Here is a 25,423-nt window from a genome sequence, read left to right on the forward strand (position 1 = left end):
TTTGTCTCAACGGGCCACTGATTTAACTCTTTGTTCACTCAAAAAGAGAAGATGGGGTGGGGGAGGTCGGGGGTGCGAAGAAAATCGCTTAAATTCACATAAGACACGTCACGTTTAAAAAAGAAAAACCGACCGTGCTCATTTTCAGGGGTCTGTCATCATCATTGCACGAGTCTGAAAACAGAGCCGGGGGTGGTGGGAAAGCGTGGCCACGGTTTTTTAAATGTTTGTGCTAATCGAGACACGTTTGCTAATTGCAGGATGTTAGGAAGTTGAATCCTCCTGATTCTATGCTATGAAGGATCCTTGCAGACTGTGGAAGACTCGCTTCATCTTTGGCCACTTCTATCTGCGTGTAAATGGAAACGTAGCATAGCAGAAAGAGCGTGTTAAAGTGGACCTCTGTCTCGTTTGTACTGAACACCGACAAACTTCCAAATATTGAGATCAGTGCCAGCTTCACACGGCTCGGAACGCTCCGTTGCAAACCAGCATCTCTAGTCTTGGGTCTGTGTGATGTCACTGAGTAGAGAAGCCGAATACAGCCATCTCAGACCAGAAGCCCTATCCAGTTGCTCACGATGGGCAGCCAATCACACAAAAGCTAGTTGTGTCAGACAGTGGATGAAATTAGGGGCTCCACCAAGGCTTGTTATTTTGATCTGTGAATCATGCTAAGCTACTCTAATAGACTAAAAGATGTGCAGCTAGAAACTAGCAGAAACAGGCTTGAAGTAGGAGAGATGTAATGCTGCTTTACACCAGCTGTACTGACTGATCCAGACCTATCGCCTAATAAGTTTACATTTAATGAAACACGTTTTTCTGTGTTTATCCCTGTTTGCAAAGAAATCATTTAAAATTCGTTGATATTTTCACACACCCCTATTACCTTAAATTATTTTAAACACTGATATCCATTCAGAATTTCACTGCATTTAAATAGATGAGAGGAAAAGTAAGTTTAACCACAACTCCTTCAGTGAAACAAGATCAACTAGAATGCATTTTTAAAAAAAAAATGATATTAGTGACGACTACAACAAGGCTTAAGAAACAAAACCCTTCAGAACTTCACTGAACAAAGCAAGCAGCTTTTTTATGGGACCTGCACAGGTTTTTATCTTTGAGAAGAAGCTTCCACAGTCTGCATGGTCAAACAGCTACAAGTCAGCATCAGGTATCAGGACAATGAGAGCAAATTGGAGCAAAGATTATTCAGTTAAACTTGTCGAGGCTGCTTTCAAAACCAAAGTCAAACACGCCTTCCCTCGCTCCTGGCTCTGCTTGGATAACAGTGATGATGCATCGTTAAACAAGCAAATTCCAAAACATCAGGAAAGGTGGGGTAACAAAAAAGAAAAAAAAATCATAAGAAGAAAAAACAAAACTAAATCAGGATGATTGCATTAAATACTGAAAGAAATCACTGAAATTCTGTGGACCAGTCTAGCTGTCAGTCTTTGAGTTTAAGCACATCGTGGGAGAGCAGCGCGACTATAAATGCTAAATACGCGCGTATTAGTGTGTGAAGGTGCCAAAACAAAAAGAGGAGGCAATTTGTGCGCCACTATAACTGTGTGTGGGTTGGGGTGTCACAGGGCAAGTATGTCCAGTGCGCTGCACCTGGGGCTGGAGCTCCGGTTACTGGAAACCTCTTTACGTCACGCGGAGCCGCTGACGAACACCCCAGCATTCATATGTGCGAGAAAAATCCCGCACGTCATCAAGAGCCGCTCACAAAGGGCCGAAACGGAGACGCGCAGGAGGTACCCTCGACTAAAAAGGGCTGCATGACTCCTCTGTGCCTGTATGCAATATGAGGGAATGTGTGTGGAGGGGGGCACATGACCGAGATATGCGTCTTATTGACGTACGGGTTTGCGTGTGTATGTACATGCCACTGCTCACAAAGTACAGTAAATGGTTCACTTGCATTTCGTGTGTGTGTGTGCATTATTCCTGTGTTTGCATCTCAGTGTGTCAATACTGTACTTTGTGCTTTTTACCTTTCACAGCGTTTGTCTGCGTTTGCTTTGGCGCCACTCTCCCTCGCTAATCTGAACTGTGCTACGGACCGCATGAGGTAAAACTGAATGAAACAAACAAACACCAACTACTTGGATCTACTCAACAGTTATTTGTGCAGAAAACTGAGGAAGATGAACCAAGTGAAACAGCAGGGCGGGGAAGAAAACAAACAAACAAACAAAAACAACAAACCCGTTTTTTTGTTGTCGTTTTGTTTTTTTTCAGCCGAGTTTTTTTAACCACAAAATCAGATTTTCTTGCTGAGAGTTCATTAACAACACCCAGATATCTGTGAAGGCAGCTGGTTAGCTTAGCTTAGCATAAAGACCCAAAAAAAGTAGCAGACCTATCCACATAGATAAAGCCTGTGTTTAAACCGATTATATATTCTTTAAGGAACAGTCATGACATAATGGCCTAAAGCTGCTTTTACAATTTGGTTTAATGTGTCAAAGTTGATCTGTTATGCTTTCTCTTATTTTCTGTCACATATGCACACAGTTATGAGGATGAATGCTTATTTTAAATGGAACAAGGTTTCTATCCTGTGTGTATGCAGCTCTTTGAAAGTCAAAAGCTCGGGCTTCAGACTGCTCCAAACGCCTGGTTTCAGACACTTTTTTCCCACTTTTGGCTCTCCATGATGCCATGGAAACCAGACAAAAGCCCCACTTAATTGCTTCTTAAACCTATTAGAGGGGCACCCAATCAGAAGTTACTTAAATCAAACTAAAATGGCTTTTTTCTACTTTTAGCTCTCTTTGATGTCACAGAGAGAAGACATCTCGTATACAGTCATTTCAGGCACAGGAGTCCCGTCTATCTGCTGAAGGGCATCCATCAGGAAAAAGTTGGTTTAAAGGGAGCTAAAATGGGTTGTTTCAAACAGGATGATGTAATAAGGATTATTGCTAAGTGGCTCTAGTAGAATCCAATTAACCAAAACACTGAAACAGAAATTAGCATAACAGGCCCACTTTAACAAGATGGCATGTACTGTTGTATCTCTGTATCTTTATTTGTGGCCTTGCTCATATTAACAATACTTTTATATTTTTAGGTGTAGTTTTTTGCCTTTTAGTGATATACATTTTCATTTTTGTGCAAGTAAAACAAAAGAACTGCTATTTTAGTGACTTTCTGTGCTCTGTAGTGCAATATTTAAACACCTAGCCAGCATTAAATGGATAGAAATTGGGTTTAAAATTTAAAGTTTGAGCAGAACACAATTTCTTTTAACTGGACTTTGTGTAAAATTACTTTTGAACACCTGTTGGCTCCTGTTCTGACTTTCTATGCTACTCTTTGCTAACCGACTGCTAGCTGTAGCTTCACTTTTAAGATTATCAAACTTCTAATGAGTGGATTGTAAATGACACCGAAAATGTTGCAGTGTTCGACCAGTGGCCATAACAATTCCCCGCCCTGCTGAGTACCATCAGTCAGAAGAACAAACAAAGTGAAATGTACCGAAACATTTGTACCTGCATTAACATATAAATAATCAGCACTATATAACATGAGGAGTAATGCTTTAAGGTTGCATTGGTACTCTGACAAACCCACACTGGCGCAGTACTGCAGCTGATTTTAGCCCTTTAGAGCAGGCCCGCTCAGGCAATGGGTGCTAACGTGTCGCTGAGGCGCAAGCGCCCTGCTACATGATGATCCAAAGGGTGCCGGTACTGCGTCGTACCTGGGATCAAACGCGATACTCGTACAATGCCACTCTGAAACTGAAACGGGCCCAGCCGCGAGCTTGTACCATTAAAGGGGGTTAAGGAATTAAAAAAATAAACACTTTATCCAATATGTAATAACTGTACGGCATTCAGGATGGATTACACAAGGGGTTAAAGAAATTAGAATAATAATAGTAATAATAATAATAATAATAATAAATGATGACTATTTAAATTCAAATCAACATAAAAAAAATCCAAGTCTGTGCCGTAATGCCTTTGAATTTCATTTTCCCTTTTTTCTTTTTTAATACTATATGGAGAAGCAGAACCATCTGATAAAAAGGCTCTGTGCAGATGCAAGGACGCCCCTCAGCCAAAGTTCACCCTCTGTTTGTTGAATAAGTACGAGCCCAACTGTCTCTGAGAGGGGGCGGGGAAGCAGCGCACGCTGGCAGCGTCGGTCAAGAGAGGGAGGATTATTTGTTAATTTAAAAAAAATAAAGAAGAAGAAGAAGAAGAAGAAGAAAGAAAGAAAAAAAAAAGGGACGATATGCATATAAAACAGAGGAAAAACAAAAAATGAAAAACACTTTTTTTTAAAACTGCAAGCGGTTTTTTGTGTTTGTTTTTGACATTTTGTCTGCGATCAGAAGGGAGCAGCTTCTCAGTCTCAGTGAAGGTCAGAGGGCACCGGCGTTGGAGGCCAAAGGTCACAGGCTGAGTCAAGTGCCGTGAGCAGAGAGATGAGGATGAAGAGGAGGGGGGGCTGCGGCGTGCGATGAACCTCCGTCGCTCAGTCTGAGACACAGAGAGAGGGGGGGGGGAAAAAGCGCATTAGTGAAAACATGAAGACAAACACAAAAACAACAAACTAGCGACAACATGACACTGACCACAGGCAGCCAAATACAAAAAAGAACAATCTGTTTGGGAGTTTGGGAAGAATGTATTTTTTTTTCCTTTTCAAAAAATCAAGACAAAAACCAACAACTTCAAGAATTTACATGAAGCTATCATCAGCCTCCAAATGAACAAACAGGTTGAGATTACGCGTCGTTAAAGGCATAAACCTGTGAGGTGTGGAGTGTCAGTAAGACACAACAGCACAGGTTTACTAAGCATGGGCACCGGGGTAGCTAGTTAGGTCAGGAAAACATGACAGTATCAGTGCCAGATACTTGTAATTGGTATTCATTCATATATTTTTTACTTATTATTTGACTGACTTGTTCCTTCTTCTTATAGTAAAGGTTTTCTAGTTTGCGGGAGCAGCTGAACAACAAGAGGAACGACTTTCCTTTCTGTCTCTACACAACTGAAAGTAAGCTCCACCTAGAAGAGGCAAAAGGACGTTTGCTGTAATTATTAATTGTAACTTTCTCCTCTCCAAGTATCTAATATGCAAAATACTTTGTGACTTTTCAGCTGCCTCTCCATGGAGGACTGGATTGCAGGTTGGAGCCCTCAGCGATCCTCGCAGAGGATCCAGAGCAGAATGAGAAGCTGCTGTGCAGAAGAGGTACGTCCCGTGGACCGCCACAACAGCAGCCTGCCCAGCAAATCAGCCCATAAGAAAACACTAGACTTTCAAAACAAGAGCCAGGGTGGTTTTCCCTGCCATACTTTGGCAACTGTTAAATTCCCTGGCTATACTTCCCGAGTAAAAGTTTATTGTGTGAGAAAATGCTGTCATATGTTGAAGTGAATATCTCTGGATGTGGAACTTTTGTTTAACCTTGTAGTGTTGACACACGTGCTGCCGCGACCAAATCACATGACCGATTTAAGACGATGTAACGCGCAGAACGCTGGCTCGCGAATAAATTCCGTTTTTTAAATTGTGTTGACAGGCTGAGTAAAGACAAGTAAAACCAGAGTTATGATAAACAATTTTAAAATGCCAGCTGTAAGCCCTGTGATGTGTCCTGTGTGTACACAAAGTTTAGAAATTTACATCTTGTATTTGCATTTTCAAATATATATCGTTATAAATATTTTTGGCCATATCGCCCTGCTCTACTCCAGACGGTTAAATATAAGACAGTAAGCACTTAAAAAAAACAAAAAAAAAAAAACTTTAAAGCGTCACAAGAATTTTCACTGCTGTTTTTACAAACAAAAAAAGCAAGCTGGAAAATTAGAACAATTATAATGAGACCACGGGCTAATAGAAAAACTATTACACATTATCACAGCACACACACAGAAACCAGGAATGTGTGTGGTTCACTGATTGGAAGAGGGCGGCTGTCGATATGATCTTTTTGGACATTTTGAAGGCTAGCGGTGCCAATTTTGACTGGAACCAGACCCTGTCTGGCTTTGGGCTCAGCCCCCCCAAACATTTCTCCAAATCCTGAAAAGGTGGGGGTTCTGGTGGCTTCTGAGGGGTCGTGCGCTGGAAGACACTGCAGGGGTTGCAAAAACACTCGACCCTCTTCTGCCAGTTCAGGAATGGTTATCACCACGCTTAGAGGTTGCCCAACAGTTTGGTAATCTTAAAAAGGGCACGATTAATGACACAAGCCGCAGGTTTACAATCACAGAAGAAGAAAGTAGAACTACAGCAGTTGCACGGTCACAGATCACCGCCTGAGAGAAGCAGCACAGATGTGAGACATCTCTGTCGGAGGAGGGGGGGGCTTGGCTTGAACTCCTCGTTGTATAATAAAATCTGTTTGTCTGGTAATAAGTGTGCGTGGCCGATGAACTTTGGATTCTGTGTGTGTGTTTGCCAGCTACACCACACAACACACACACACACACACACACACACGACACACACACACACACACACACACACACACACACACACACACACACACAAATAAAATGTTTGTTTCCTGCCCTGCTATCATTGCTGGGTCGGGCTGTCAGGTCGGCTGTTGTGGTGCGGCCCAGCGGCCCCGAATGACCCGTGGCGATGGCCGCCGTCCAGCTGGGTTATTCCACTGAGAGCGAGCCTTTGTCTGACACAACAATGTGAGCAGCATGCCACAATACAGATGCTTTGACAGGGGGCACTGCTGGAATGCTGCCCCTCTGTTTGCTAGCCATGGGGAGGGAGGGAGGGATGGACTGACGGAAAGGCAGGGATACACGGATAAGAAAAGAAGAAACAACAACCTGATGCAACCAAATTACAACCAAAAAAAACAAAAGGTGTAGCACACCCTGGAATTCTGCTATGAACAAGGCCGTCTTTAAGCTCCCTGAAAAGCCTTCGGCTGATCTAAAACACTGCAGTGAGAGAACTGACAGGACTTTCTCTTAACTGGCGCCTGTTAGATCCAGAATCAAATTTAAAATCCTCCTCCTTACACACCAAGTCCTAAATGATCAGGCCCCTTCATATCTGATATATATTTTAGTATCAAATTACCCTAACAGAGCACTTTGCTCTCAGACTGCAGGCTTACTTACTCTCACATTTCTAAACATACAATGGCAGGCAGAGCCAGCTTTCAACAGGAGTGGGTCGGGTTGAGAGGTGGGCAGGTTTGATACAGCATAGTATTGTGATATTTTGTTCTATTGTAGCAATACAGGGGCACTAAATTTTCATATTCTATTTAAAAAAAAAAAATGTAAATATTCTGGGAATACTACGAACAAGGGGGCTTATCTCATGCACAAGTCGAGAGGCTGTATTCCTCATCAAAAATCACGCTAATTCAAACAGACGGCATGCAACTGCCAGCTCGACCCTGTTGAGACTGAAGTTGTTGAAACTGTCTGATGGTGACATTTATGGCAGGTTTTAGTGATGGTGTAGGTATCCTCGACAATCTCACTCTGCGACTCTAACTTTGAAAAAAGGTGATAAATCAAAATATACAATATGTTATTACAATACTCAACATGTTGCAAAACATTCAAGGCCGCAAAAAATTGTATCGTGAGTTAAGCATTGTAATAACATCGTATGGTGAGGTGTCTGGTGATTCCTGCCTCTCTCCTATGGAACCAGCTCCTACATTAGACTGGGAGACCGTCTATTTTTAAGACTAACTTAAAAACTTGCCTTTTGATTAAGCGTATAGCTGTTCCTGTCTGAGCCTGGTTGTGCATGGGGTTGTCATGTATTTGCTCATAAGGGTGTCACCTGATTGTTGGGGTTATCGCTCCAATATCGGAGGGTTTTAAACATCTTTGCCAAATAACACCTTAGTCACAAAAGCCTAAAGAACAGCTGACAGCTGCCCAGCAGCCACTGGTTGTGTGTATATTATGCAACCAGTTGGTGTGTGGTTGCTGGAGGTTGCCAACATTAAACTCGTCACAAAGAGGTGCTGCCTGAAAACCTGCCCGTAGTTTATATGGAAGACTTTTGTGCAACATTTGCAAACTACTCTCCAAGCAGTGATAAACTACAGCTCAGAGAGTTAATATTTTTGCAGACAAGCTAGTGTCTTTAGTGTGAACCACAGGCGACTGTGGCAATCTGCTAGCGATCAAAGCAGTCAGAAAGAGTTTTTTTGTATAGCACCCGTCTGTGTGACTGATTTCGCCTAGTGACAGCAGCCTCCAAAAATATGCATCACATTTTTAGTAATCATATAAGCACTGTGGGTCTGTCAAAATCCTTTGTCCCAATGAATAGCCAAGTGCCGATGAGGCAACGAACAACACGTAGTGGATAGTTTAAAATAAAGATAAAACTGAATATTTAAAATAAGTTTGATTATTTGGGGTTAGAAGTTGTAGAGGTGAGATGCCGTTTCCAGTGTTTGCATAGGTACAAACCGTTTTCAAGAGTCCTACGGTAATTGATAGTATCCTGCCAGCACTCACGCTCACTTTGTTAAAGTGTTAAAAACAACCTCACTACTCCTCCTGTGTACAGCAGAGGCAGGGCTGTTTATAGAGATCAGAGTGAGTACACTGACATAACCGCACTATTTTGTACATTTACAGAAAGAAACTGTTGCTGTAATCTATGACACCATGCTGTAAAAACAACAGCTTAATGCTGCCGAGGCCCGTTACTGGCACTTTACTGTCATTTAACAGTAAAAGCTTTCAGACTGTAGTTTTATAACTTATACACAGTAAAGTACAGAGTACACGCAGTATTATTTTCTCCATTGAATGACTAATACTCACAAATATTTCCTTTATTGAACTGCTGATTGTTTCATTCCTTCCTGAAATTCTTAACATTTTGAAACCTGTGAGTTCTGACTGCTTCTCATTTGTGTTTGTAGCAAATGTGCGTTCAAATTGTCCAGGAATTAGAGGAGTGTAATCAGACTAATATCTAAAGGGAGATGATTTTTTTTTTTTTTTTTTTTTAAACAAAGAAACAAAAAATAGCATGCATGGAGAGATGAGGAAAACAAGCTTCAGCCACCATTGGTGAACAGCACAGTTATGTGGATTTGTATCTTTTCTTTTAACTTTCTGAATCATTATACTTAACACTACATACAACAAGCTTTGGCAATACTGTATTTAATTATGGTCAACGCAAGGCTGAATCTGAATGTGGGTGTGTGTGAGAGCAAGAGACAGACAGAGAGAGAAAGTCTGAGGTCTCTGGGTTTCTCTGCAGTCCAGGCGTGGACTTTGATCAAAACAACACTCTTAGGACACGAGCCCAACTGACCCGAGCTGACCTTGCTTAAACACACACATGCATACACACATACACACACTTTCAGGGCAAAATCAGGTCATAAAAACACCTGCATTAGCTAACAGATTGTTGTGTTGTTGCAACACACGCAGGTGCTCAGATCCGCCGCCCTCTGTCTCGTTCCCTCTGCCCTCGCTGACCCTCAGCTCGTGCCTCTCTCTGTCTCCAAACCCCATTCACCCAGCTGGGACAAGAGATGAAAGGCATCATGGGAGTGAACAGCCAGCGTAACGGGTTGACCTGACATGGGCTTGCGCGACAGCTGGACCGGCGGCCTTTCAAGTGCAGATCGAGGAACGAAAAGACGCACTTCACTTCACTTTTGTGTGTCCAGTTTGGTTCTTGTTCTGTTTTTTTCCCCGTCTCTACCCCCACCCTTACCACAGCAGCTGCACGGGAGACAAAGAAGAGCTGTACTTGAGGCAAATATCAGCATCAACAATGCAAACGGTCAAACTGTAAGGGGTCATCCTGTTCTACAGTGTGCCCATCGATCAGACTTTACTAACCCTCGATGTCCGCAATTTGGTCCAACTGCGATAAAGGACATTTTCACATAAAAGTGCAACTGTGACACAGGGCCAACAATAGGAAGTATGAAAGGATATATCTTCTTAGTTTGAAAAGTCAAGCCAACGCAAAAGCGACTTAAAACTGTATTTTATTTTGGCCACTAGACTAAAAAGACTATAGAGGTCAACAGCTAGATTCCAGGAGTAGAAACCACCTTCATATTTTCCATAGAGATGTGGATTATAAGCCATAATGCTGGAACCATCTAAAGCAGACTGGCTGTGAGCTACGACAGACTTTATGAACTTAACTTGTTCCTACTAGAACTACTAGTGAGACCTGCTCCAATGTTTCAGTTTGGAGAAAGGATGCAGAGCTGAAGGTGCTCAGATTTTCCTTGGGAGTCACCAGGATGGACGGGATTAGAAATGAGTACATCAGTGGGACAGCTGGAGAGGTGAGGTTGAGACAGTTTGGGCTTGTACAGAGGACGGCGGATGGTAGATATATTGGCCAAAGGATGTTGAAGAAAGAGGAAGAGCTCAGATGAGGTAGTGAAGGAGGACATGACACTGTGATGACCCCTAAAGGGAGCATCTGAAAGAAGAAAGACTCGACCCACAATCCTAACTTGAGAGCGTAACGCCTCTGGTTAAGGTCGCCGTTTCTGTGGAAATGTTTAAACCTGTGCTTATCAGGTCATTTCGTGAATGCAAAACTTCAGAAACCACAAGAGTGGCATCTGCAGTCAGAAAAAAAAAAGCACTGTAGCATTTCTACACTACAAAATGTATACAAATTTATTATTATACAGCGCTATCATTAACCATATAAACGCAAAGATGGCTGGAAGTCGTTAGCTGTGGTATTTGGGGTTTGCAGTACTTTGCCTGCCCGCCTCAGTGGTTCACCTCTCACTATTGAGATCTGTAAGCCTATGGGATAATAGCTCTCAATGGCCCTCACTCTGCGACCTCAGTAAATACTTCAGTGATGAGTTTATGGGCTTATTTGCTAGTTTAAGGTCATATTTAACAAAACCTGAAGCTCATTTTTTAAATTACCGTCAAAATTCAAGAAGAACAAACCGGGACATGCTCATCAGCACATGCCAATCACAAGTCATTACCGAATGAGTGTGTGGTTTTGCAGTAAGACCCGCCCCTCATTCAACACATCCAGTTTCCAAACACCAAGATGGCAATGTTGAAAACTAAAGGCTTCATAACAGGACATTACTAAACAGATGGATGATGTCACATCAGACAGACAAACCCATTCAAAGACAAACTAGACCGAAACTTGTTGTCCGTCTAACTCAATAATAAAACTAAAATGTCCTTCGCATTATCTAAAACTCTTAAAGTCGCTTTTAAGCTTTCAGTAAACTTTGAACTAAACAGAATGAATGTAAAACAAACTTTGACGCACTCGGGGTTCCTCTTAAATGCACGTTTGCGCACACATTCAGACTTTGACTAATAAAGCTATCCAACCTCACATTCCAGCCAGTCCAAGGGTATTCCAGTAAAATCATGCTTTATCACTACCGTGTGTCTGCAGGAGGCGGTGAAGTAGACAAAAACACTGCAAAGACAGAAGAGAAAACTGCAGCTTTTCTCTAAGTGCGAGAGCCTCAGGAACCCCGATGATTAAAGTCCGAGACCACCTACGAAATCTACGTGCAGGCCCAGTTAAAGACTCACGATGTTTAGGTCCATTTATTACTGACGAGACACAACATTTCCACTTGAGTAAGCACTGCTGCTCGTTGGTCTTGTGAAGCTTAATCACTGCCTGCGACTTTATTTATACTGCATGATTCACAGCTTCATTAATAATCGCCACTTTATAAATAATTTTAACCCACCCCCCAAAAAAAACAAAAACAAAAACACAAAACTGTTTCCAGCTTTGACGAGTTGCAACAGCTGCTTGCAGCATGCAAAACATAGGAACAAAACCGAAGTAGACAAGATGGAAATAACATTTGATTAGGCTTCTGTCAAGCTGTGCTGCAGCTTTCATTAAAGACCGATTTGAAAATGTTCTCAATTAACTGTTTCTCAGATGTGCAAAAATATTTTCTTGAAGCCAAATGTCGAAAAGATATTCTCCTTCATGTCACATAAGATAGAAGCATATTTCAGATGCTAATTCAAGAGCACATTTGGATTGTGTTTTGCTTAGAAAATGGCTAATAACCATTTTTCTCTGTAGGGACCAAACAAAGAGCTGCTCTAAACTGATATTTAAAGCTCCGAGAACCACATCTTTCAAATCTTCAATGTTGTGACGTTAATTTATTAATTTCCACTCCCTATATTTATTCCTGGACTCTACTGGAGTAGCTTTTTGTGTTTACAAGTTCAAAATAATCCTTTTTTCTCTTTTATTGCAGGCTTTGGGTTTATCCACTGTTTGAAATGAGTAATTTTAGCTCGCTTTCCCCTGATTGGTGTTCAGAGGTCTGACCAGCAGACAGGTGCTCTCATAATGTGTCTTTGTCTCTAGATGCCACAGTCACCTGTAGTTGCATGGAAAAAGCCAACTTGTCTGCAAACACTCTGCAACTACTTGCTAAGTGGTAGGTAATCTGAGGAATGTGACACAAACCAGAAACTGAGGCCTTTTGCCTTCAAAGTAAAAGCTGCGGCTTTTGAAAGTTGTTGGCTTCAGCAGTAGTGCACAACTTTTACTGTGGAGATGAACGCTCCCCGTTCTGCATGACACGTTGTCATGCTTCACTGCCGCTCGACAAGCTCGAGCTGGTAAGTGTTTGCAGACAAGTTAGCATCTTCTACGGTAACCTGCTAGTGACCAAAGTGTTCACAAGAAAATCTCAAAGTCTTTTCTTTGGGGGAAAACCGTTCCGTCAATACTTGGAACAGAACAAACTTTCTGGGATTTTCTGACCTGGATGATTGAGGATGCATCCAGACATCTGCAGGGAGCTTTCTGGTGCAGGTCAGTTTCACCCAGCAACCACTCCCCAACTGTTCAGAGACCAGTCTCTTCACCTGTATTGCTCAGTCCTGAGATGACATCCTTGCTCTCGCTGACATCATAAAGAGCCAAGATTTTGACTCATAGGGCTAACCTGAACTTGTACTGATAGAAAATTATAAGTAGGGCTGTGTGATTACTTGAAATTTTATTTAAATTACAACTTGGCTTTCAACAACTATTAAAATAGGCCAGCTGAGATAAGATAGTTCATAGTTTGCAAAAAATGATGACCTTGTTTTGTCTTTCATCCCCACCTGCATTAAAAGCCTAAATTCATCACACACCAGGTTCTCTAGCTCAGTTCACATATCTCTTTCTTTCTTGTTAACTTTCAGGTGATTTACTATTGAATTTCATTTTTACCTTCAGCAAATGCACTATTTTTTACCTAAACTCTCATAACATTTACTAAAACCCCATATTTAAAGACTTTATTGATCAATGGGAGCTCTCCAAGCAGTCATTTGCCCAAAGTTTGAGGTCCACTTCCCTGTTTCTCAACAACACTGCCAGCTTTATGTTCCCAAGCCTCTTAATGCAGGCCACCCATGCTCAAAGCACATCTATCATTTCAGTCCTGTGAATTACAGTGCTCATCAAACGGCACACGTTATTTTAAGGTTATTTATTTGCCGAATGTATACTAAAACAGGCATAAAGAGCAAAGAGTCCAGCCTCAGGGGGCTCTCAGAGAGCCACAAATACTTTCCTATGACAGTCACAATGGCAGCTTAAAATCAAAATTGCCTTGTGTGCACGCCTGATGGCTAATAATTCTAACATCTGTGGGAATACATGTCTGGCCATTTAGGATGCAGAGAGACCTCTGCCTGCAACACACAGTAAAAGAGAAGTTGGGGGGGGTCCTGTTACGAGCAGAGCCTCATACCGGCCCATAAATTCATGTCAGTCTGGAAATAGACCTGTAAATATAGAAGGGCACAGACGTGGAGGTGGGAACGAGAGAGGAAAAGGGCATCTTACTCTCCCTTTCCGTCCGATAACTCTGCCTCGCACTCTGTCCAGCCCTTTACCACCTCATCGGCACTTGGCTGGGAGGCGAGAGCAAGGAGAAGGAGAAAAGGGCAGCTTCCCACTGCTGTCACAGACATCTAAAAGTCACTTCTGACAGGTTTAAGGGCACATCTCTCTCTCCTGACCCAACTTTCACAGCATTTAAAGATTTGAATATGATGCATATCAGAAAAAAAATGATATATATAAAAATTTAAAGAAATATAAGACCGACTTAAACCCAATTTCCCTCGGGATGAATAAAGTATTATCAATCAAACTAAAACTTCCTCAGGGTTAGAGACAGCTTGGTTTAGTTTCTATGGTCTGTCTGAGTCTCTCGTTGCACAATAATAAATCAATGTTGGCTTTTAATGTAGGCTGGCATGTCTAAACTGCCCGAGGTGGAACTAAAGTGCAGGCAGGTGTACGTGAGTTTACGCGTAAGGTTTTAGAGGGGTCGGTGGTTATGACATACCTACAGCTTAGAGTTAACACAGACGCATAAATGCCCAGTAATACTGCTGCTCAGTTTTGGCGGAAAAAATCATAACCACAAAATCTTGATTATTTAACCCTCTTTTCAGTAACAAAAGCCTTGCTGTTACTGAACGCAGGTGCCTGTTTTTTTTGTTTTTGTTTTTAACTTTTCCCTTTGAAAACAGAGCAATGAAGCCACCAACCAGCTACTGTTTCCCACCATAGGGAGGACCTGGAGCTGTACTACGAAGAAAACTGAACATATCCTTTTTCATATCCATACCATCTTTTTCCTGATCGGGCTAAAAGAAAGCTGCATTCAAATTCAGAAAAGTGAATGCGACTTCGAGCAAGTACAGGGGAAACAACTGCTGCTGACAGGAAGTAGACAGGCGAGCCCAGGTGAGCAATTGAAGAATGAGAGTGCTGATGAGGGTGAAGAACACTGTTGACTGACATATGACTTCATAGTAAATACATTAGAGGGTTGCCAAAGCAACTGGAGCCTGGAAGAAAGCGACACACAGCTTTACCCCAACATCAGCAGTCAGCGTCAATAAATCAATCAAGGCTTCAATCTAGGCTAGCAGTTCGTTTACATGAAGCGGGGAGGTGCTCGTGATATACGACCGATCGGAAACATTGAGGCAGGGTAGCTGATTTTACAAAGCAAGAAAAAAAAAAAACTATTATGTTAGAAAAATGAATAGTGGCTAAAGTAAGAGGACTCTTATAGTGTATGCACTCCAATAGCTTTGGTCAGTAAAGCCCCACCCAATCACCAAGGCCTAGAACCAGTCAGCAATCCCCAGGCGACCACCAGTTGCTAGGTACAGATGTGGACTCCATAACACCAACACCAAGTAATTGAACATTTGAGTTTTAGATGTTCAGCAGTTGTTTGAGGTTGCAAGGGTTTGGGGCTTGAATTGATGAGGTCGTTGACCAATCAGTTGGCCTATGTGAGTGGGCTTTAGGCTGGAAGTTATAATAAAGTTTTGCCAATTTGAAGGAAGGAAGGAAAGCCAGTCAAAATGCACCTCTATCAATAAGACATAGGATGGATTACAGCTGTTATTTGATTACGTTAACCTCTTAAGCCCCAACGGGGTTTCTGAGCTTCCTGCTCGAAAATGTAATGCCCAAATTTAATTGATTATTTCTCTGCAATTGAAAACTCTGTCCTTACAATCTTGGTATCAAAATAAAGCTAACACTTGTGAGATTTCATCAGAGGTGTAAATATTGAAGCAGATATTACTGTGTCAAAGTTACTGAGACTGGAACACAGAAAAAGTAAGTAGATTTTATCCTTGCCTAATCTTTTTTTAATTTTTAGCATATAACCCTTTTAAAAATATGCCTTAGTTCACATTTGATTCCAGAAATTCAGTAACCAACATATAAACATCTGTGCAAAGATTTATGTTTCTAAAGTGAAACAGTGAAAAATTACAGCCCTGTCAATACATGAATATCCAGACGTTGTACAAAAATGTCAAATTTTGGCACAGTGTTCTTCTGTGCATTTACATAACTGCTCGTTTAGTCATGGCTTGTTTTCGATGCTTTTGGTGGTTGTAGAAATGGTTTATATGACATTTTAGCCGAGATTCAGAGGTTTCTGTGGATACTACACATGTCTGGACTTATATTTCTCACCCCGTGTTATAACCGATTAAACGTGATCTCCTCCTTTTTGCCCCCGGTACCGGGGGCGTGGGGCTTAAGTGGTTAACATTTAGATGTGCATTAGACAGTTTTAGTGAGAGCAACTAAAGATTAAATCACTACTTTTCTTTATTGATGCTCACCAAGGAAAGAGATAAACTTCCTACTGGTCTCTAAAGACCATCCCACTACCTTTTCCTATCAATGGAATAATTTTTTTTCAAAGATCTGATTGATTGGTGACTGTAGGTGATGAGCAGATTAGGTGTGCATCATTTGTTGCTATGGTGACGTGAGTATAAGGTTAACTACCTTCATTACAGAGAAGGCTCTGTGCTTCAGATCTTGCCTCACACCACAGGCCTGTGACAGACAATGAAACCTATATGAAGTTGAGATGCTGCAGAGCCTCTGGTGAACCACTTTGTTTTTTTGGGTTTTTTTTAAATCAAAAGCATATTTGAGTTCCAGCATCGAAAATGCGATGACTTTGGTGCTGCTAAATGTGAATTTGTGGACAAAACAATTAGAGGAAATTATTAACAGATTTCCCAACATAAGCGTTATTTCCTGCAGATTTTCCTTTACCCCAGCTGATCTAAATACGCCTAATTTGAAATATTTATAGCAACATTTCACAGACGCATGCAAGACTTCCTCACCAGCTGGATGAGAACCCAGCCTGATTCTCCACCTCCTGCTCCTCCTCTGGGTCAAGGATCCAGGTGTGCCTCTATCCGCGCAACACCACAACTGAGGGGAAGCGCATTCCTGAGTGATGATGATGCGCTTCCCCTCAGCCCTGCTGTGTGTCTTGACATGCCGCTGCTGCAATTACACCACCACATCAAAAGCTGCCTGCAATGACTCAGCGCTTACAAGCACACGCGCACCTACCTAGATGCCCGGCACAGACTGTAAACAAGCCAATACACAAGACTGTGTGTCAGGGATTAACATTTCCGATTGTTACCTTGAACTGCATGAACACACACACACACACACACACACACACACACACACACACACACACACACACTATTGATTAATGAACCTGCTGGCAGCAGCTGACAACACAGCACACACAGACAGACGGACAAACTCAAATAGCACGGGTTTGAGTGTCAGTTGATCTCCTGTGTTGGCGAACACAGATTCAGCAGTGAATAACCACACACACAACGACGATAAACAAATGAATCAGGCGGCGCTCTCATAGAGTCCTGACTCACGCTCTTAGGAAAAAAAAAAAAAAAAAAAACGAAAAAAACGAAAAAAAAAAAAGGAGGTGATTGTGGGAGGAAGTGGGTGCAAAAAACTGAATTAAAAGAGAAGAGGAAAGAAAAAAGGAGAAAAGGGAGATCCTCATTTACAGACATAGCCTAACTTTGTGCTCTAAGTGTCAAATGTTTTCTCACAAACTCAACCCATCATCCTGAAATCCCCTGCTAAGCATTCTCATCTAAAACCTTTCTGCGGATGTTCACCTACACCTACTGGAGCTGCTTCACAAAGAGCTGTAAATATGGAAAACATAAGGACTTAACGAATATGAGCTGAATCATTACTTAATATTACTGCTAATGAACTTTTAAACAGGATGTCTGAGGACTTCCTTGGTCTACGATGACCTGGATAACTGAGAACCTTCACAGACTTTTAACAGGAACCACAGCAGGAAACAAAGACATTCACAACTGATCTGATCTTGGCTGAAAAGCTGGATCAGGTATCAATGATAATGCAGTTTGATGTTCCACGTTTACTTCACCACGCAGCACACCAGTCAACAGCAGCAGAACTAAAGTAGGTAACAGCAGAGGGTCAGCAGTAGTATACCCCACTGTAAATCAGTGACCAAGCTTTGGCTTCTCCCTTTTCTGTTTACTACTTTCATTATGTCAGTGTGAACTGGTTTAGCTTTCGTCCGTCAGATACACAACAAAGCACTATTTTTGGTAGAGCATGCTAGCGGGCCGTCGTTATTACTGTGTTGTTTGGAAAATACGGCACACTTAAAATCAATCCTTTGATTTTTCTGAAAATCGACAGTGCCCCTTATATCCTGTGCGCCTTATGTATGAATTCTGGTTGTGTTTACTGACCTCGAAACGATTTTATGTACACGGCGCTCGAAAATCTGTCAAATGTTTTAGTACGACTTTGCTAAGCTACGAACCCACCAGCTTGATGGATTGTCGGAGCATTACGGCTATCGTAGGCAGGAGCCTCGCGGAGTGATACGTACTGTGCTTCAACATAATATTACCGTATTGTGTGTGTATAACCTCTTTTTAAGTTTTGTGGATATTATACATGGTTATGCTGAGGATATGTCGGCCAATTTCCACTGGAAATGCCTTTTGGTTAAACTGTCAGCAAGGAATTTGCACTGTTACTTTTTATATAACTTTAATGCACATAAAAAACAGCTGCTTGTTTAAGTGAAAATACATTGATGGGTTTTTTGCACTAATAAAGTTGGGAGTTGTAAAGTATTTTGTCTAGTGTCAATTATATCGTCAGTTATATCGTTATCCAAATTTTCAAATGTATATCGTGATAAATATTTTTGGTCATATCGCCCTGCTCTAATATTTATTGTCAAACTGACAGGAATAAAACTGTCAGATTTGTTTTAACCAAAACAGGCAAATGTAAGAGAATAAAAACTGGGAAATTTATGTCAAAAAAGGCAATATTATTAGATGAAATGAGCCAAAAAAAGGAAAAAAAAAAAAATACTCAAAAACGACTAATTGAGCAAAAAATGAAGAAAAAAAAAAGGAAATTAACTTTAATATTATACTATTATTATTACTATTTATTATTAATATTTACAGGAGGTAATTTTTTTTAAATTGACAAGAATGAAACTGTCAAATTTATGTTAAAAAATGAAATTTTATGTAATGAAACTTGCACAATTTCCAAAATGTACATAATAAGACGTAAACTGATTATAAACAGAGGCAAATATATTTACAAAAAGAATGGGAAATTAAAGACAAAAAAAAACTTGTAAGTATAAGGAAAAAGAAGCCAAATTTACTAAAAAAATAAATAAATAAATAAATAAAATTAGAAAATACATTAAAAAAAAAAAAAATCTGAATATCTGGAAAAAAAAACTTGCAAAAGGTAAGAAAAAAAATTGATGAGGAAACAACTGATTGATTTGATGAGGAAAAAAACAAAACTTGAAAATGAACAAGAAAAAGACATTTCTAAAAAGAAATATGAGGAAAAAAAGAAGATAAACTTACAGTTAAACTGACAAGAATAAAACCTTGACATTTATTACCAAAAATAGGCAAATTTTAGAGGATAACACTGGAAACCTTATACCAAAAAAGGGCAATTTTATGAGACAAAACTTTATCCAAGGTTAATAAAATAATAAATAAATCAAAGCTACTACCAAAAAAACAAAAAAAAAAAAACAAACAAACATTGTGTGATTTTGCAGACGCTTTAAGTTACTTTGGAAAGAAAGTCAGTTACTCCTAGGGTCAATCACTTAAATGAAATGCTAAAAGGTGCTGTGGGTGTTCTTATAACAAACCCATCACTGAGGCAGACAAACTGCAAGCTGATTTTCATTTAAACAAGCTCTGACCTGAGCCAACACCACAGGTCTCTGTGCAGCTGGCTTTAAGACGACCGTGCAGGAACAGCCTATTTAAATAGAATATAAACAGAATGTTTTTACAGACAATGTTTAACCTCAGCTATTAAATTCTACTCAATTTTTAGTGCTTTCTCACATCAAGTAATCTAGTGATTATTTTTCCTGTAATTTTAAACAATCATTTGCCAGGAACATCCCTAGTAAAAACATGTTTCACCGAGTGACTGCCAGCTTACTAGACTATAAAAAAGGTATTAAGTGCATTGTGCTGCCACATTGAGTGTTCCTGTTGGCACTGGATTCCTTCGTGTTTAGTATAAATAAAAATAATTTTTCATAGATGTTGAAAAGCTTCTCATGTGACAGCCTTCCAGCAGACAAAAGAGTTTATACACCCACACATTAGTACACTCTGCATACATGCTGACACAAAGAAAACAGCGGCACGTGCACAGACAGGCAGAGAGAGACACACACCACCACCACCACCAAGCTACAAAGACAGGAAGTCTGAGGCATTTTTGGGTGATTCAAACCACACTTGACCTCAGATAAACCCTCCGTTCATTCAGCGAGCTAATCGTCTACCAGTGTGTTTGCACACAGCGTGCGCAGACCTCAAGATGAACTGCATATTGGTGCCACTTCCTGTACGAGCACTGTTATAGCCTAGGCTTCAGCTCCCTGGGCAGATGCCTTCAAAAGACTCAGCGCGCGTGAACGCTGCCTTGTCAAGATCACAGAGACTTGATTCAAAATAGATTCACTGGAGGAGCTGCAAATTGATACAATGCAGCTAATAATAGCATCCAGCACTCAACGGTTATTTTGGATTTCAGTGAGAGGGGGGAAAAAAGAAGAGAAAAAAAAATACACTTTTACTCACACATGAAAGATCACTCACAGACACACACACACACACACAGTGTTTTTCCACACATAAACTTCAGGAAAGAAAGTGAGCATGTGCAGAACAGAAATTAGTATCTATAACACTAACACAAAATCATCACTTATGCTGACTCACCCTTGGTTGTTGCAGTGACGCTGTCTGATTTGGTGAAGTCTATACTGGCGTAGGCTCTGTTCTCTGGCAGAGGCACCATCCCCCCTGCAGCCGCCACCACCGATGCCGTGCTCCCACTGCTGCTACCTGCTCCCGACGTCACAGCTCCCGTATTACTCCCATCCTCCCTCAGCTCCAAGGCGATGTAGTTGAGGCCGTTTTGATAGCCAACTGACATGTTCCTGCACATTCTGCCGGCTCCGGGCCCCGTGGAAGAGGAGGAGGATGCTGCTGAAGTCCTGGAGGCCGTGCCCGTTTCTGTGGTTCTTGCCGGGGCGTGGTGAGCTGGAGAGTCACCCAGACCCTCCACAGACATCCACACACTGTCAAAAGACGCCGAGCTGGCCCATCTAGACGCCTGTCCCTCCGTTACATAAGATCCGTTGGGGGCCAAGGGGTTAGCAAGGGTGGGGTGTGTGGCCGAGGAGCCAAGACCTCCACTAGGAGGCGTTGAATTAGAGGAAGAGGTGGAGGAGAATGTCTCTGAGCTGTGTCTTCTTCTGCCCTGGGGATCAGCTCGAACCACCTTGGGCTCCATCGGCTGCGTTGGCGCCCTATCTGGGCTCGTCGGGGGCAGGGGGGGAGAAATGGATGAGGAGGTGGTGTGGGGAGGGTGGCCATAACGCCCCTCTATCACACAGAGATGCTGCAGCATGGCTGTAGGGCTCGTTTGTGTCCCGTCACCTCTGCTGAGGTTAAACGTCATGTCTGTGTAGTCGTCCCCAACTGGCCTCCAGTGACCTCCGACCTGCACTCCAGGGGAGGCCACCGCTCCGGGATTGCTAGCCAGTGGTCGGATATAGCTGGGTGGGTTCCATGGGGCAACTAGGCTCGGTCTGGGTGACTGGTTTTTTCCCAGGCAACCAGAACTATCCTGCTGGTCCGCTCCTACCTCCACACTCATGTAATCCTGAGGAGGGGAGCGACAGTGGTCACCGGATCCCAGGGAAGGCGCTTCGTCTTGGGCAGAGTGAGGGTAGGCGGGTGGCTCTTGCTGGAGAGGGTAGTGATCACCGAACTCTATATTAATATACTCTCCAGGACTGGAAGGCCCTTCAGAGGAGCTGCCAGTGGCAGGGACTGAAGTCAAGGTGCCTGCAGATGCTGTTGAAGGCTCACTAATTCGCAGCGGTCCGTGGAAACTTCTTCGGCCTAAAGGGAGGCGGTTGGGCCTCACAATACGGCTGTCAGCCATTGCTGCAGTCGTATGGTGAGCGCCATAAGGCGGAGGTGGGTGAGAGGGAGTGGAGGTGCTACTACCTCCCCCACCCCTCTTTTCTGGTGTTGACACTGAAGATGTGGCGACTGATGAGTAGACTGGTTTAGCAGGAGAGCTCATAGGAACGTACTCCCCATACTCTTTATCTTTCTCTTCCCTTTCTCTGCTGGGGGCCTTATAGGAGCGAGGGAGAGAGAAATAAGGGCTGTAAGGCTTTGGGGTGTTCTCAGGTGTGCCAGTTGTATAATATCTGCTGCTCCCTTCATTTGTGACCTTGCGCCCCCCACCACTACTGTACGACATGTCCATATATTCCCCATTCTCGGGTCTTTCTGCAATGCTGTCGCTTGCACACGCCCCAATGAGGCTGGAGCTGCTGTGAGGGCTGGGAGAGGCCTGCACTGGGGAAGGGGAGCTGCAACTGCCCCCCGGGAGCATCATCATGTAGCCGTGGGAATCGGTGGAGGATTGGGATTGGAGCTGGGGGTGATGATGGTGGGCTGAGCGTGTAGCTAAAGCTGGACTGTGAAACTGAGGAGAATGGGAGATGTGGTGGGAGTAAGAGCTGGGTTGCATAGGCATGTAGTCAGGGGGAGTGTCCCTCGGCGACACCGCCACGCCACACATCATAGGCATATAGCCGCTGTCTTCCTTGGCGGAGGAGGAGAGGGGAGGGCGCTCGGAACCGGCCTCCGTTCGGGAGAGTGTGGAGGGACGGCTCTGCTGGCTGTGTTCGGAGCAGGAGCTGTAGTCAGAGCGCAGTGAGGAAGAGGAGGACGACGGCCCCCCACGGAGCAGGCCGCTACCAAATGGCAACACCACATCCGATCCCTCATCCAGTGAGAAGTTAGTCTGTGTCATTTTCTGATAGACTGCCACTCCGGTCGCGCCACCAGTCGGTCTGGTAAAAGAGTGCGTCCTCCTCCTCAGTGATGATGAAGAAAAGCGCTCATCCTCTGTCGTTGACGTGCTCTCATCCCGCGGTGTGTCAGCTCCACTGTTGCTTCCGGAGCCCGCAAAGACCTCCCGGTTCCAGCCCATGGCCATGTAATCATTTAAACAGTTCTCTTCTCTGATTGGTGGGGTGTTGCCAAGAGAGTCTGGTGTGTTGCTCCGCACCCGGAAGTAACGGAAGTCACCTGGGCTGGAGCCGTACTCATCTGACGAGTTGAAGCCACCGTCTGATGGGGAGCCGCATATTGAGGCGCTCGATGGGCGGGTGAGCGTGTCGGAGACGGAGCCGTGGCCGCTGCTGGAGGAGACGCTCACGGGGCTAGTGGTGGAGGGAAAATGGGAGACTGGCAACGAGGCAGAGCGGGCATGATAGGTGGATGTTGCCCCTGGGATAGCTCTGACATAGCGTCCGCTGCCGGTGCTTGTACCAGCGTTTCCTGTGGCGACGCCGCTCCCACTGCTGCCGCCACCACCGCTGCCCATATCCTGACGACCGTGATGGGCCCTCGCAGTGTTTAGGTGAACCAAACTTCCAGTGGCAGAGCGGAACGGCCGGTTCATTGTGCCCTCGCCCTCACTGGATGTCCGAAAGCGATAGCCACTAGCCATGTTACTTTTAGTTGACGGCGGCGTGCCAACCACAGACTCTGTCCTCGACCGTCGCTGCAGCCCAGTCTGACTCGGCGGAAGGTTGCCCAGGTGGCGCCGCGTCGTGATAAAAGGCATGTGATTGGAGCCTGACGACTGACTCTTACTCCTCGGCCGAAACTCCGCAAACGCTTTCAGCGCTTTCATCGTTTCCAGGATGGTCTCATGCATGTTCTGGGCCACAACAGAGTCGTCCACCTGCATCCATATCTCCCCAGGCCCGATGGAGGAGGAGCGGCCCACCTCGATGAAAAAGAAGCTTTCTGAATGTCCGCAGCGCCTGATGTTCATCAGCTGCAAGTTGACACAGGGCGTCTCAGAGTTCAACTTAACAAGGTGAATGGTTTTGGTAGAGAGGCATAGCCGGTAAACACCTGTGAGGTTTTTGGTTTGACCCAGTCCTTTGGGTTTTACATTCACCTGCCACACCTCTTTAAACACAGTACCAGGGGTGACCGTACCATATCCATCATCTAAATCATCAGAGTCTAAGTGTCCTTTTTTGCCCTCGCTCATCAGCTCACTGATAGCCACATACCAGTCCTCCTGCTCCTGCTCATTCTCAGCCACAATGGCAAAGTACTCATCCTTGGTGTAAAGGGCAATGAGGTGTTTGTTTTTGGAATCCGCCCTTTTGTTCACGGTGAAGCACTGGTAGAGGTAAATCACTCTTTTGGGAGGAGAAGGGAGGACGGCTCCACCACTGCTGGAGGCGGAGGCGGAGGAGGCTGCGGCGGCAGCAGCAGAGCGCAGGCTGTTCCTGAATTTCTTCTCGCTGTCGTAGTACTCCAGGCGGCTGGGGCCGAGGTGGCTGGCAGCCCTCAGCACGAAAAACCTTTTGTGTCCATGCTTTTGCTTTCTTAAATAGCCACACTTTCGTATATCATCCACCACGTCTGAGGTGTTTACGACGTTCACAGCTGCGTATACATGGCTGTTGCCAGCGGCGGGGTCCTCGGCGGTGTGTACCTGGCTGAAAGGCGAGGAGGAGGAGGCGGCGGTGGCTTTCCTGCCCGGAGACTCTGCGATGTTTTCCCCAGAAAGATGCTGCTGCTGCTGCTGCTGACAGTGATGGTGCTGCTGTTGATCCTTTGGCGGCTGGTGGTGGCTAAGGTGGAAGTGGTTTGACGGAGGTAAATGGTGGAAACGAGACCCTCCTCCTCCTCCACCACCTCCGGCTCCTCCGCCGACATTAATTAACGGGGAAGGGGGTTCCCCGACCGAGCCGTCTCCGTTTGCGGCTGCAGCGGTGGCGGCCGCAGGTTTCGTCCCCACGTCCCTCTGCTGTGTCTCCACCATCAACATCGCTGCCTTGCCTTCCTGATAGTTCGTGAAATTTGCCATCAGAGAACACAATCAAAGGTCACTTTACCAGCAAGCTAATCCGAGCGGACCTAGACCCCATTCTTGTTTTGGGAGACGAGCTCCTGAGTCCGGCTAGGCCAGCTAACTGACTCACAAACACACACACACGGCTCAGATTTGCAGCACTCACAAACCGGCTTTGCTGTACCGTCTGAAGAAAATAGTCCCTTTTGCCCTCTCAGCGGCGAGGCAGGTACTCCAGCGTGAGCTTTGCTTTTTTTTTTTTTTTTCACGAAATAAAGCCCACCGCGTGCAACATGACCACGTTCAGCCGTGTTTCTATAATCGGGAGGATCCAGCTAGCTCTGTTAGCACTGCTTTCCCTTCTCCTCTTGTACACATCTCTACGGGCCACAGCACAAACAACACATGACCCCCTGCGTCACCGAGCGAACGGGAGGAACAAAGGGGCAGAGACGGGCTCTGATTGGTCCGTCACTTTGACTGTCAGCCGTTGACAAAAGTCGAAACCAATCGGTGCGAGATATTGGAGCTTTGC

General features: G+C 43.8%; 1 protein-coding gene across 1 annotated transcript; it reads right to left on the minus strand.

Annotated features, from left to right (window-relative positions):
* Window positions 1–4: 4 nt before the first annotated feature.
* On the minus strand, window positions 5–25,305 carry LOC102309911 (insulin receptor substrate 2-B). The gene is made up of 2 exons (XM_005946852.3): window positions 20,700–25,305; window positions 5–4,514 (listed from the first exon to the last, which is right to left on the minus strand). Exons 1-2 carry the CDS (start codon window positions 24,901–24,903, stop codon window positions 4,510–4,512), a joined length of 4,209 nt encoding a protein of 1,402 aa, XP_005946914.1. The 5' UTR covers window positions 24,904–25,305; the 3' UTR covers window positions 5–4,509.
* Between the last annotated feature and the right edge of the window lie 118 nt (window positions 25,306–25,423).

Source organism: Haplochromis burtoni, unplaced genomic scaffold (assembly GCF_018398535.1).
Source record: "Haplochromis burtoni strain Fernald_Lab_line unplaced genomic scaffold, NCSU_Asbu1 Contig_383, whole genome shotgun sequence".
Classification (NCBI taxonomy): Eukaryota; Metazoa; Chordata; class Actinopteri; order Cichliformes; family Cichlidae; genus Haplochromis; species Haplochromis burtoni.

What these genes read in the sequence shown, in the direction of transcription:
- LOC102309911 (XM_005946852.3), bottom strand. Translation starts at nt 24,903, where the DNA reads ATGGCAAATTTCACGAACTATCAGGAAGGCAAGGCAGCGATGTTGATG.